The following is a 12778-nucleotide window of genomic DNA, read 5'->3' on the forward strand; positions in this document are numbered from 1 at the left end:
TCGCTTTCTCCAGTTTTAAGAACAAAGGACACAGGGAATGAGCAGCTTTTGCATGTTTCCATTCCCTTCCCGTGTCCTCTGCACAGCAGTTGCATGTTCCCTCAGCTCCCTGGTGTGCAGCTCTGAGCAGCCTCCACTCGCTCGCCACAGGGTGAAGCAGCAGCTTCAGATGCAGAAAGAAATTGCAGTGGGAGCCCTCTCCAATGACACAGTCCCTCGCGTCCCTACCGTGGTGCCCCACTGTAGTGTCAATCAAGCCAGGTCATTAAGCAAAATATCAGTATTTCCCAGAGGTGCATACCAGCCTCTTGCCTCTTGGGAACTTTGGAAACCATGGTAGATACTACAGCGAGATACTGCAGTGCTGCAGTCCCTGCCCTGGCAAACCTTACTGTGCTCCCACCTAGGTCTCTGACGCTTCCCATCTTCTGGCATTGATGCGTGAGGTGGCAGGAGGGAAGCAGCTCACCTGGGTGGAGGAGAAGCCTCCATTGGGATTCTGCTGACCCGTGATCCACTTCGCAATAAGAGATGCGAACGACAGCTCCTCCTGGGAAGGCGTCAGCTGCGTGGTGAGGTGAGCAAGGAGCGCATAGGCTGTCATCTCCACTTCAGCAGAGGGAGCTCGGTAGCGTAAGTATGGGAGATGAACCTCTGGCTCTTTCCCTGGCCGCTGCCAATGAACAGACCCATCTTTATGGGAGCCAGGGAGCGTGTGGAGAGAAGACAACAACCATCTATTAGTAGTTATTGCAAGGGAGTTCTTGATCTGCTGCCGATTCAGCTGGGAGGCCAGAGCCCCCAGGATACATCTGTCACATAGCATGAAATGGGTAGGGTCAGGTTTACACTTGCTGCATGTTTACAGCTAAGCTGAGTCTGCTGAGGCTTTGTCCTCAGGACTGGATACCACTTTGTCCTAGACTCCAGATTGACACAGGTATTTATGGGCTTGGACACCTCGAGGTATCAGTGACCTGAGCAGGTCACCAGGGCACCAGGCTAGCACACCTTCCCTTTTAAAGTAGAGATACCAGAGTCAGGCAGTGACAAGCTCCGTGAGGCAAAATGACCCTACGACTGTCAGCAGGGCTGGGGATGCTTCCTCTCACAACCCTACTGCCCATCACTTGGGCAAAACCCACTGTCTGGCCCCACTTTACCAGAACACTTCCTGACTTTACTCAGGGGTTACACTGTAGCCTCTGAAATGACCTGCATGTTCATTTTCCTGCACGGCTCATGCAGCTTTTCTCTGATTTATCATGCCTTGTGCTGTGCAAAGTCAGCTTTGTTTGATGTTGAGCATGTGTAGCCATAAACATTGCTAAGACCTCGCTAAGCAGTACCTGGTGTGGCAAGAGGAGTGGACTGAGGATGGACATGAGCACAGTCACCTTTTACTTCAGGACCAATGGTGATGGTGCCTGGTGCTACCTGATGAACTCCCTCAGGGCAGAGAAGTAGAGCTGGACACTGAGAGTGAGTTATCAAAAACTCAACCCCTTTACACAAAGCTTTCCTCTCCCACTCTCTGTCCCTACCCACAGAAGCCATTTCCTGAAGCCATTGCACCACCAATAAAAGCCATTTTATCAAAGGAAGATGTTAGGTCAGCAGGTTGGAAGAAAGATGTGCCACCAGGAGCACTCACCCTTTTTCACGGCTTCCTTTTCAAGTGAGCTGAGCAATGCCTTCCGTTTCTCCTCCTTGCCTGCCAGGGCGAAGGTGTACGCCATCAGTGCCTTGGTGTACACGTGGTTTTCTTTTTCATCTGCTGCTGTTTCCAGGCAGAACAGAGCGTTACGCACCACTGAGTGCTGGGGGGGGAGAGATACCCAGTGATTAGAAGGGTGGGGAGAAATGAGGCTTTTGCCCTACTAGTGACACGTAACTCCACTGAACTTTGATGAGGGGTCTGCCAGAATGAAGTCTAGGGATAAGTAGGGAACGATTTTTTCCAGTAATGCTAATATTGTCAGCACGTAATTCTTATATCACAGGGATCAACAAACAAGTCCTTTTTACAATGTGGAGGAAATTCTGGGCAGTAAAGTGTCATCATCGACTAACACAACATAACTGACTCAAGTTCAATTGCAGCCACATACTGTTACAGGCAGAGGAATCTCCAGCAATGCAATAGTGATGTAGGCTGTCAGCGAGACCTCATTGTCCACTCCACCCTGCAGGAAAACACAAAGGTAGATGCTGATCCAACCATGCTTCTTATATTCAGTCTTTTCTCCCACTCCAGTGGGAATACTTTATTCTGCATTGTAGGCCACTGGCTTGTCTCCTTCCCCTTGCAGCTGATGTGGATATATCAATATCACTTATAAAGTTCAAGTTAGCTTTTATTCTCCTTCTTTTTGTGGTGATCACGCAGAATCATAGAATCATTTTGGTTGGAAGAGACCCCTAAGATCATCAAGTCCATCTAGTACTAAACCATGTCCCTAAGAACCTCATCCATACGTCTTTTAAACACCTCCAGGGATGGTGACTCAACCACTTCCCTAGGCAGCCTGTTCCAGTGTTTCACAACCCTTCCTATGAAGAAATTTTTCCTAATACCCAATCTGAACGTTTCCTGGCACAACTTGAAGCCATTTCCTTTTGTCAGATCCCTTGCTATTTCAGAGAAGAGACCAACACCCTCCATGCTACAACCTCCTTTCAGGTAGTTGTAAAGAGTGATAAGGATGACCCTGAGCCTCCTTTTCTCCAGGCTAAACAACCACAGTTCCCCCAGCTGCTCCTCCTAAGACTTGTGCTCCAGATCCCTCTCCAGCTTCGTCACCCTTCTCTGAACTCTCTCCAATGTCTTTCCTGTAATGAGAGGCCCAAAACTAAACATAGTATTCAAGGTGGGGCCTCAGCAGTGCCGAGTACAGTGGGATGATCTTTTTCCTAGTCCTGTTGGCCACACTATTCTTGATGCTCTTGGCCTTTTAGGCCACCTGGGCACACTGCTGGCTCATATTCAGCTGGCTGTTGATCAGCACCCCCAGGTCCTTTTCCCCCAGACAGTTTTCCAGCCACTAGTCTCCGAGCCTGTAGTGCTGCATGGAGTGGTTGTAATCCAAATGGAGGACCTGGCATTTGGCCTTGTTGAACTTCATACAATTGGCCTCAGCCCAATGGTGCAGTTGGCCCAGATCCCTTTGCAGAGCCCTCCTACCCTCCAGCAGATCAACACTCCCACCCAACTTGATTTCATTTGCACACGTACTGAGGGTGCACTCGTTCCCCTCATCCAGATCATTGATAAAGATATTAAACAGAACTGGCCCCAACACTGACCCCTGGGGAACACCACTCCTGAGCGGCTACCAACTGGATTTGACTCCATTCACCACAACTCTTTGGCCCTGGCCATCCAGCCAGTTCTTTACCCAGCGAAGAATGACCTTTGGCTCCCAACTTCTTGCCATTGATGTGGGCATTTCCCATCTGCCTGTATACTCAAGAAGCTCAACTGGACCTATCTGACTTAGGGTCAACTTCTAGCCTCACAAAAAAAACCAACCAGGCAGTCATGTTACCTTCATGACATTGTTCAGGAGTGTCCCAGAGCTGTGGAAACACCCATTCTCCTTCTGTTTGTAAGACAGCCAGACCAAAGCATCCTGGATGTGCTTCTCATCTATGAAAATGTAACGCCGGGCCTGGGCAAAGGACTTGAGGACAAAGGCTGTGAGCCTGAAAGAGAGAAAGAGCAGTGAATGAGCCTTAGCATGCCTGTTATGTGTCACAGGTGACAGGGCCCATGTGGACATCATCTGCTTGGAGAAAGGCAAGGCCTGGGGAACTGTGGGCCAGTTAGTCAGCCCACATGTATATTATATCTTCACCTCAAAAAATCTGTCAAAAAACTGCTTCACAACTGGATTTCTTGTCCCTCTTTTGGCTCATGAAACCCTGTGACCCCTTTCTATTGAGGCTACAGTTTGAAGGACAGTTATTGTTCTGTATCTAAAAAAATCGCTTTAGAAAAAGTAGGGAATAGCATTCCAAAACATGTGCATAATAGTAATACTCAAAATGACAGGGAAGAATAATTAAATCCCTGCTAGCTCATGGTCTATTGGCAGGACTCTTGCATTAGAAATCCATGCCTCACGGGCTTCCCAGAAGTCCCCAGAGTTTTAGGGTAAAAAAGAACATGTTAAAAGACTGTTTGCTAGAGTTGTTACAAGCAGTTATGGAAAAGAAGCAGGCATGAGGCGAGAAGCCAGCATGCTACTGAGCCAAGTATTGTTGCAGAAACTAAAACTGAAGGTGATGAAGTCATCCATTCTTACTCTTACCTGAAGTTGAAAATGCATGGCAATGATATGCTGGAGCAACTCAAAACTTTGCAGTAAGTCACACTGACAACACACATCCTCCTCCAGGCTGTGTTTGCTTAGTAATACACAAACGCTCTTGAAAAAAATCATACGACACTGCTCTTATATTATCATCCTTTCCACTTATATGGAAACACCCTTCCCAGCAGCCTTCTCAGCAGGTGCTGGTCTAGAAGAGCTGCCACTGCAACTCTTCGGCCTTCCTCAGTCAGGATGTGAAATCCCTGCTCCCTTCATCCCCAATTTATCACCATTTCTTTCATGTTTGTCATGGTCCTCAGACCTGCTGGTGGGAGAATGTGCTTCACAGAATCACAGAATTGACTGGGTTGGAAAAGACCTCAGAGATCATCGAGTCCAACCCTTGGTCCAACTCTAGCCCGTTTACTAGATCACGGCACTAAGTGCCATGTTCAATCTCAGTTTAAAACCCTCTAGGGATGGCGAGTCCACCACCTCCCTGGGCAGGCCATTCCAATGCCTGATCACTCTCTCTGTAAAGAATTTCTTTCTAATATCCAGCCTAAATTTCCCCTGGCAGAGTTTAAGCCCATGCCCCCTTGTCCTATTGCTAACTGCCTGGGAGAAGAGACCAGTCCCCACCTGGCTATAACTTCCCTTCAGGTAGTTATAGAGAGTGATGAGGTCACCTCTAAGCCTCCTCTTCTCTAGACTAAACAACCCCAGCTCCCTCAGCCTCTCCCCATAGGTCTTATGTTCAAGTCCCTTCACCAGTCGTGTTGCTCTTCTCTGGACCCGCTCCAGCACTTCAATGTCTTTCCTGAACTGAGGGGCCCAGAACTGAACACAATACTCCAGGTGTGGCCTCACCAATGCAGAGTACAGGGGAAGGATCACTTCCCTTGTCCTGCTGACCACGCTGTTTTTGATACAGGACAGGATACTGTTGGCCTTCTTGGCCACCTGGGCACACTGTTGGCTCATGTTGAGCTTCCTGTCAATTAGTACCCCCAGGTCCCTTTCTGCCTGACTGCTCTCCAGCCACTCTGCACCCAGCCTGTAGCGCTGCAGGGGGTTGTTGTGACCAAAGTGCAGCACCCGGCATTTGGCCTTATTGAACTTCATCCCACTGGAATCAGCCCATTTTTCCAGTCTATCCAGATCCCTCTGCAGAGCCCTCCTGCCTTCCAGCAGGTCGACACTCCCTCCCAACTTGGTGTCATCAGCAAATTTGCTGATGATGGTCTCAATCCCCTCATCTAAATCATCGATAAAGATGTTAAACAGGACTGGACCCAATACTGACCCCCGGGGAACACCACTAGTGACTGGCCGCCAGCTGGATGCAGCCCCATTCACCAGCACTCTCTGGGCCCGGCCCTCCAGCCAGTTCTTAACCCAGCGTAGAGTACACTTGTCCAAGCCATGGGCTTCAGCTACATAACAGGCTGGTGCAGCCTATTTTATTAAGGCAGCACAGGGACCACACCAGCTCAGGAAAGCCTGGTGGTCTACAACAGAATTTCATATTTACTGTCATGCTGCACTTATTATAAATGTGTAGAGGAGAAAGAGGAGCATATATATAAGCATATAAGCATATAATTGACATGAAAATCACACCAAGTGTTCCCTGGTTGGCCATAACGTAGTCCAAAGGTACTGTAAGAGCCATCTGGGTGCTTGTAGTTCAGCTGCCTCTGATAACCTGTAATGGAGAGTTAAGCAAGATTCAGATGCCAGAGGAAGTCTACTGAGGGACGGGGAAGTAGAAAAACAGCTGTATCAGCAAAGGCAAAGGAGAGGAGAGTAGGTCAGCCCTATCCTAGCCAGTAAGAAGTACTATACATCCCCACTTCCATGCACTGCTTGTATTTTGTGAGGTGAAGCAACACCTGCATTTCTTCAGAAGGGAGGACATATTAGTGACAATGGACAAGTCACTGTAGCAGGCCACCTGACAGCTCTGCACTGCATTGCAACCCAATTACGGAGCAAAGAAAAGTGGGTGCAATGATCAGATACGCTAATGCTTAAGCAACAGAAAATAATAAAGCAAAAAACAGTGAAGGGCCTTCTCAGGCATACAGCAGAGACCATCTGTGCATGAGAGAAGCTCTCTTTCCACATTTGGCCAACATTTGACAGAAGCACCCCAGGCAGGATCTGGAAAAAATACAATGAAGAAGCAAAAGCCATGTCCCAGCTCACCGCTCACTAAGTATCCAATGGCCTTGGATTTGACCTCCTCACTTAGCTGCTCTGTCTTGTTCAGATAGTCCAGGACATAGATATTGGGTGCAAACAGGACCATGTTCTGCTCTCCACAGCCGAACGGCATCTGGAGGAGCTGGTGCAGGTTCTGCATGGCAGTGCCCATGATGTCACCTAGGGAGCAGGAGATACCAGAGGTATATTAACAATGCTCAGGGTTGTCTATCAGAATCAGAGGTGGCTACTGAATGAGAGAAGCAGGAGATAATGAAGAAGAACAAAAGAAAATCTGAATTGATAAACATCTTGGAATGAAATGCAGAACAGCAGAGAAAAAGAGGGAAAAGAGAGGGAAATGAGAGGTTAGGGCACTGGCAGAGAACGCTGAACAAAAGGACATGCAGAAAGGGCAAAAGAAAGATCACAACTGGAAGGGAAAGTGCTTGAGACAGAGGGGTGAAAGACAGGAATATGAGGTGTACTGGAAACCAGGAGAAAAGACTGTGAGGTAGGAGGCCAACAGAGAGGGGCAGAAACAGTATATGGTTCTTCTCCAAGCCTGCTCACTCACCCAGCACTGAGAAATATGCTCTTCCTGAGTCTTGTACCACATTTGAGGGTAGCAACAGGGAAAACTTCTCTTTTACAGGTACTCCTGAGAGGGAAACAAGACCCAAACAGCTTCAGTGCAGTGCCAAGAAACGGCTAATGAAAGGGGAGGGGGTCTCAGTGAAACAAAAGGATCACTTCCTATTAGAAATGCCCTGACTTCAGTCTCTTCGTTCTTCCCTGGCTATAGGGCAATCTCTGCATGAAACCACGCTCACCACTGTTAGGCGCTGTAGATCACATCTCTACAGCTTTTTCCTGGGCATGCTAGAAAACAGGAGACAGGGCTTGTAACTCCAATGTCAGCACACAAGAGAACAGGGATGCAAACAGGCATGCTAAATCTGTCCTAGTTCATACCCTGACGCTTAGGCAGGACTATCCATTCTCTAGGGCCTTCTTCAGTCTTACATCTCAGGCTCCCAACTGATGAGGCATGTTTTGATTATCTAAAAATATCAGCCTGTGTGGAATACAATAGAGGCAGCACTATCTTCCTTCTCCAGACTTGTCCCACCCATCAAACCAAACAGGAACAAATGGAGAGGGTGGGGAGAGACGGCTTTACCTTTTACACAGAGCACAAAGTTCTGGGTTGTTTCCTTCTCAACTCCTTCAGGCTTGGGTGGGATGAAGGAAAATGAGAGAAGTGAGAAGTTAGTGAGACAGGAAGTACAGACAGACAGAGGAATCCTCAACAAGGACAGAGAAATTTGCCTATATGAGATTATATAGCACTTTGTCCAATTGCATCACAGTGTACGGTCTAGCCTGTGGAAAGCTCAGTCCTCTCATTCCCACAACCCACATACCTCCACCAGCAGCTGTCTGATGACCGTGTCCTTCCGCCCTTTCTCAGGGGTCTCCACGATGGCATTCCCGCAGGGCTGCTGGTTCTGCAGGGCCTCAGTGCTCACCAAGAACTCCACCTGCCCTGTAGGAAACAAGGGTCAGCCAACCCTGCCAGGTAAACAGGAGTCACTGCCACTTCCAGGAATTTCAATCTGCAGGCCTATGGGTGGGGACTTCCCTTCACACCCGGGCTCTGCTTATTTCCCACAAGAACATGGCTATCTATATCAGAATCCATCCTGGAGCAGATAAGCTGCACCGCCATCAAAAGGTGACTCTTTTCCAGAACTTAGGACACCACAGAGGTGGGACTCACCAGCCCCACTGCTGTTCAGCACACTGCTGCCTGCATGCACAGCACAGCTGCTACCACAGCACGTAACAACAGTGAAAACAGTGAAAACAAAGTCATCTAATCTCTGGGAGGGATGGAGACAACAGAGTATCCCCACTGGCTTGCAACATCTCTGGCTTCAGAAAATGTTGTCCAAGGGCTGTAAGGCTCGATGATACTACATGTGGTACCAGACAGAGCCTTGGACACTGTGAGTCTGCCAGACTTTGCCTCCCAAATAACCCCAAATGAGACAGGTATTCAGCTTTAATGCTTGCCAGGAAATTGTGTTGCTCTAACACCAAACACTGAATGGGGAGAACATCACAGAGAAAATCTTTTTCAGCAGTTTTCAGCACCCTGAGACCTTTACCTAGAGATCTGGGAGTCACCAGCCAAGCCACGGTTTTCCTCCCGTTCTCACAAAGACAATGAGATTCTTCATCCTTTTCTACCGGAGCAGCCAGGAAATGAGCAGATTGAGCCAGAGTCATGCTGATCTGCCAGTTGTAGAGAAGCACAATCAAGGAAGCGTGATCATGACAGACAGGGAGCCAGGAAGCAACAGCAACAGCTGCTTCTTCAGAGGCAAGGGAGCAGGGAGCTGGAGTTGTGGGTTCTGCATTTGGAGTACATAGGAGGAATAACAAGAATTTTGGGATAGAAGGGTCTAGGGCTACTCAAAGATATAAGAAGGCTAGGTGAAGGTAAGAGGTGTACAAGAAGGTTACACAAGTACAGAGAAGGATTTAAACCTTCCTTACCCTGATGCAGGCAGTCAGGTAGTTGAAAACTGTGGCTTTCAGCATGAAGGACTCACCACGCACCACAGAGTAGGGCATGGTGAGCTCTACAAAGAAGGGCTGGAAGGCTCTGAGGGACACTGTCGGGGACAGGCCAAAGCCTGTGTCTGCCGAAGTGCAGAAGGCATTGGCTTTCCACTCAGTGATGGTATCGGGGATGGTCACATTTAGATCAGCATTTCCGTCAGAGCTGGTGAAACACAGAGAGTAAGGACAGAGAGTGATTTTTTTATGGCATTTTGGTGACTATCTGTGCCCCTTTTGACCCACTGAACAGTACTGCCTGTGTGAACTGTATGTTTGTTACTGTAGGGCCACCCCACCTCTTCTTCCATATCCATGATCACTCCTTGGACAAACCTAACCATGGCTGAAGGTAATTCCTTCTCAGAGGATTGCCAAGTGATCTCCTCAAACAATAAAAAATGTTTTGGCATTGAAAAAGTTTGGTAAACATATGGGGATTCATGTTTTTACCTTATAAAACCAGTTTTATTAAAAAGGAAGGAACTAGCCCAAGGTGCTTACCTTATAGATACTAAACTCCAAATCCAAGTTTCTGGGAAATACTTTCGGACTGTCTCCGTCACCTCTTCAGGAGTGCTTAATGTGGCATGAAGTCTGTCTGCCTGAAGGCCTGAATGCGGTGAGATGCTATCAACTACTGACAATTCCAAACAAGCAAGATCTACGTCAGCATCATGCTTTGGTCTGAGAAAGCGTCAATCTACATGACAATTAGAAGCCTTACTGGCAGCAGATGTTTGCTGTGGTTGTAGTGAGTACTAGTATCCAGAGCAGTGAAGTTTCAGAGTCAGGTCTTATTAGCAAGAGCTAGCCTTTCAGCATTTCCTGCTAGTCTCCAGCAAACCTTAGAGTACGCGGGGCAACACTTCACAGGTTAAAACAAGGATGTTAAAGCAAAGAGCTATTTATTACCTTCTGTGCAAGCAGCTCTGTCTCTTTCAGGCACAGTCTTAAGGTGACATCCTTCTCTATCCTATCAGGCCAAGTAGCAATGGAATGTCCCTCTGTTGCAGTGGTTTTTGTAGGGTCATTATGATTCAGAAAACCGCCTCCCTGCTGAATTTACAACTTCTAAAGAACTAGGCTAGAGATGCTTAAACTAAAAACATGCAGTTGGAATTTGGGAGGGATAAAAATAGACTTTTTCCCTAAACCAAATTTTTCACACGTAAAAATTATTCCCAAGAAGATATTCTGAGTTTGGGATGAAATTGGATAAAAAATAAGCCTTTGTTTGACTTTAGTTTTGAACAGCTGACAAACAGAAGGGTCATGAGCAGGATGGGACAGTTGGTTTGCTTGGCTTTGACAAAAAGAAAGAGAAATCCACACAAGCAGATAAAGAAGAAAAGTTCTTAACTGAATTCTAGTTTTGGTCATCTTTACTTTGCCTAAATTAATGTCTCTGTTTAGATAAAAATTGTGTAGCTAGCAAGTATCCATACTATCTCTGCAACAGGCACCTCCGAAGTCGGGGAAGATTTCAGAGCAGGAATGAAAGATGCTATCAGAGCTGTATCACATAGCTCCAAGCAAGAGTGACAGTGGCTTGCTTGTATTGTCTATCATGATATTTCAGTCTTATGACTTCTGCCTGTTTCAGTTTTAAAATAATTTAAAAGCACCTATCCTGCATCTTATCAACCTGAATTAGAAGTTGAGATTGGCACACTGAAGTGTGCCAATGGAAAACTTTCTAAATCAGTTGTCCAGCTAGAATAATCTAGATTTTCCAGGATATTTCCCTTAATATGAGACTCTGGATGATGACATGGCCAATCCTGTCCCTCAAAAAGCTACCGTTCAAGAGTTGAGATAGCCTTTAGAACTAGGGTGGGTCAATTTCAGGCTGGACTTCACATCTTACCACTCTCAGCCTACCAGCTTGTCACTGAAAATTTTCTCACCCGCTTCTTCTGGTTTTGATGATACATAAAACTGGATGAGTCAATGAGGGCAGACTGAAGATGGTATTGGAGACCCCTTAAGTGATACCTAGGAAAAGACATCTAGTACAAAAACCTAGTGAACAGTTCAGATGCCAAATAACATCCTCTGTTCTGCCAGGGTTTTTGAAAACTACTTGGTTCTGCTGACTTCTAATGTGGAATTATGAAAGCTTGTCTTTAGATCTTCATAACCCAGCAAAAAAGATATTCCCCACACTCATGCACAAGCTGACATCTGTGAACCCATTACTTCAGTATGACTTCCACAACACCAGTTTTTGTTTGAGTATTCACCCCAAAATACAGACAGGATCTCAAATACAATAACAAGACCCAGTTCCTTTACCACCTGTCCTCATTGCAGACATACGTCCTCCAGATGAGAGTGGAGCCGATTCAAGGCGGGCTGCTGCTGGCACATAAATACCAGTGCTGCAATACTGTGGTTTCCTCACTTTGGTATTTGTGAAAACCTTCAAACCCATTTTCTATGGGAGAGAAATCCAACATGTTTTTTTGTTAATGAGTCCTGTTCAAGTCTACACAGCAGACCTGACATTGGTATTTTACTGCCTCAAAAGGAGAAGCCGTTACTGACTGTGGATTGGACCTTGAGATGAACTCCTTAACCCTGGGGTCTGGGTGCTTGGGTGGCTCAGACAGACCAAAGTATAAATCCCCTTTGTCTCTAGGGCACTTGTTCTTGTCCAGTTCCAGCCTAGGGGTCAGGATGAGCCAGGAAGCAGATAGTTTTCTCTCTGGAAGGAAATGTCTGTGGCTATGATGCAGCTCAAGGACTTTATTTGGACTAACTGTAATGGCACAGGATTATTTACATCCTGTTAGAACCTCACACAAAATCAGCCTCAAAGCTTTTCCTGTAAGAAGAAAACTTTGGGACTGATCACTTTTCCACCAAGTCAGGAGCAAAGCTGGCAAGACAGGTGAAGCATATGACTCTCAGTGAACTTGCCTCTGGATAAAAATTAGTGTCAGATCATTCAGACTGACAAACCCTTCCCTTGATATGTTGCATCATGCCACAGAAGCTTAAGTATTCTCAGTCTGTCTCCCACTCCACTCCCTAACCATGCAAGAGGGCTATACCTTTAGAATGCTGTAAGTGTCGTCTTCGTCCATCTCCACTACTGGAGAATAGGTGATCCCATTCAGAACTATCTTCTTCAAGGGGATGCAGTTTTCCAGGGACTCCTCCGAGAGAATGTCTGGACTATAGGGATAGTCATGCAGTCCCTTCCCTGGCAGCAAGTTATACACCTAGGCAGAAAGAGCCAGAGTATCCAGCATTTTCAGTGTCCACTGTTACAACACACAACTGAGGGATTTGGATGCAAAGACCATAACCATAACAGCACATACATCCACATTGCCATGGTCCTCCCTGTGGTGGGAGCAGTGGGAATTTGGGAATCAAAAAAGAAATGCCGATTTGGAGATACCTCCTCTTCTGTTATGAGCAGAGAGTGTTACTCTGGTTATTATGGCTCAAATACATAAAAAAGACATTTTCAGTCCTTTGTCCCTACTCAAGGATTGTTGTTTGCTGCTTAGCATGAGAATAAACTCTCTTCTAGATGCTACTCCCAGAAAATTAATCCATGACTGGAGAGAATAACTGAAAAACCATCACCAAACTCACAATGGTGTTTGGCT

The 12778-nt window shown here is 46.7% G+C and overlaps 1 protein-coding gene across 6 annotated transcripts in view; it reads right to left on the bottom strand.

Moving 5' to 3' along the window:
• The window catches only part of LOC102097889 (alpha-2-macroglobulin), a 31944-nt gene that overhangs the window by 4273 nt on the left and 14893 nt on the right, over nucleotides 1-12778 (bottom strand). Inside the window, exons 16-29 of one of the 6 annotated variants that reach the window (XM_065048453.1) lie at nucleotides 12212-12382; nucleotides 11454-11592; nucleotides 9657-9765; nucleotides 9090-9318; nucleotides 8699-8825; nucleotides 7952-8073; nucleotides 7708-7759; nucleotides 7102-7185; nucleotides 6528-6704; nucleotides 5940-6024; nucleotides 3549-3705; nucleotides 2112-2186; nucleotides 1655-1820; nucleotides 470-693 (exon numbers count right to left, since the gene is read on the bottom strand). In XM_065048453.1, the coding sequence (XP_064904525.1) occupies nucleotides 470-693; nucleotides 1655-1820; nucleotides 2112-2186; nucleotides 3549-3705; nucleotides 5940-6024; nucleotides 6528-6704; nucleotides 7102-7185; nucleotides 7708-7759; nucleotides 7952-8073; nucleotides 8699-8825; nucleotides 9090-9318; nucleotides 9657-9765; nucleotides 11454-11592; nucleotides 12212-12382 (1917 nt within the window). Of the gene's footprint in view, nucleotides 1-469; nucleotides 694-1654; nucleotides 1821-2111; nucleotides 2187-3548; nucleotides 3706-5939; nucleotides 6025-6527; nucleotides 6705-7101; nucleotides 7186-7707; nucleotides 7760-7951; nucleotides 8074-8698; nucleotides 8826-9089; nucleotides 9319-9656; nucleotides 9793-11450; nucleotides 11593-12211; nucleotides 12383-12778 lie in introns of all 6 variants that reach the window. The other 5 variants (XM_065048451.1, XM_065048449.1, XM_065048452.1 and 2 more) reach the window with 5 other exon arrangements.

This window comes from Columba livia, unplaced genomic scaffold, assembly GCF_036013475.1.
Source record: "Columba livia isolate bColLiv1 breed racing homer unplaced genomic scaffold, bColLiv1.pat.W.v2 Scaffold_83, whole genome shotgun sequence".
Classification (NCBI taxonomy): domain Eukaryota; kingdom Metazoa; phylum Chordata; class Aves; order Columbiformes; family Columbidae; genus Columba; species Columba livia.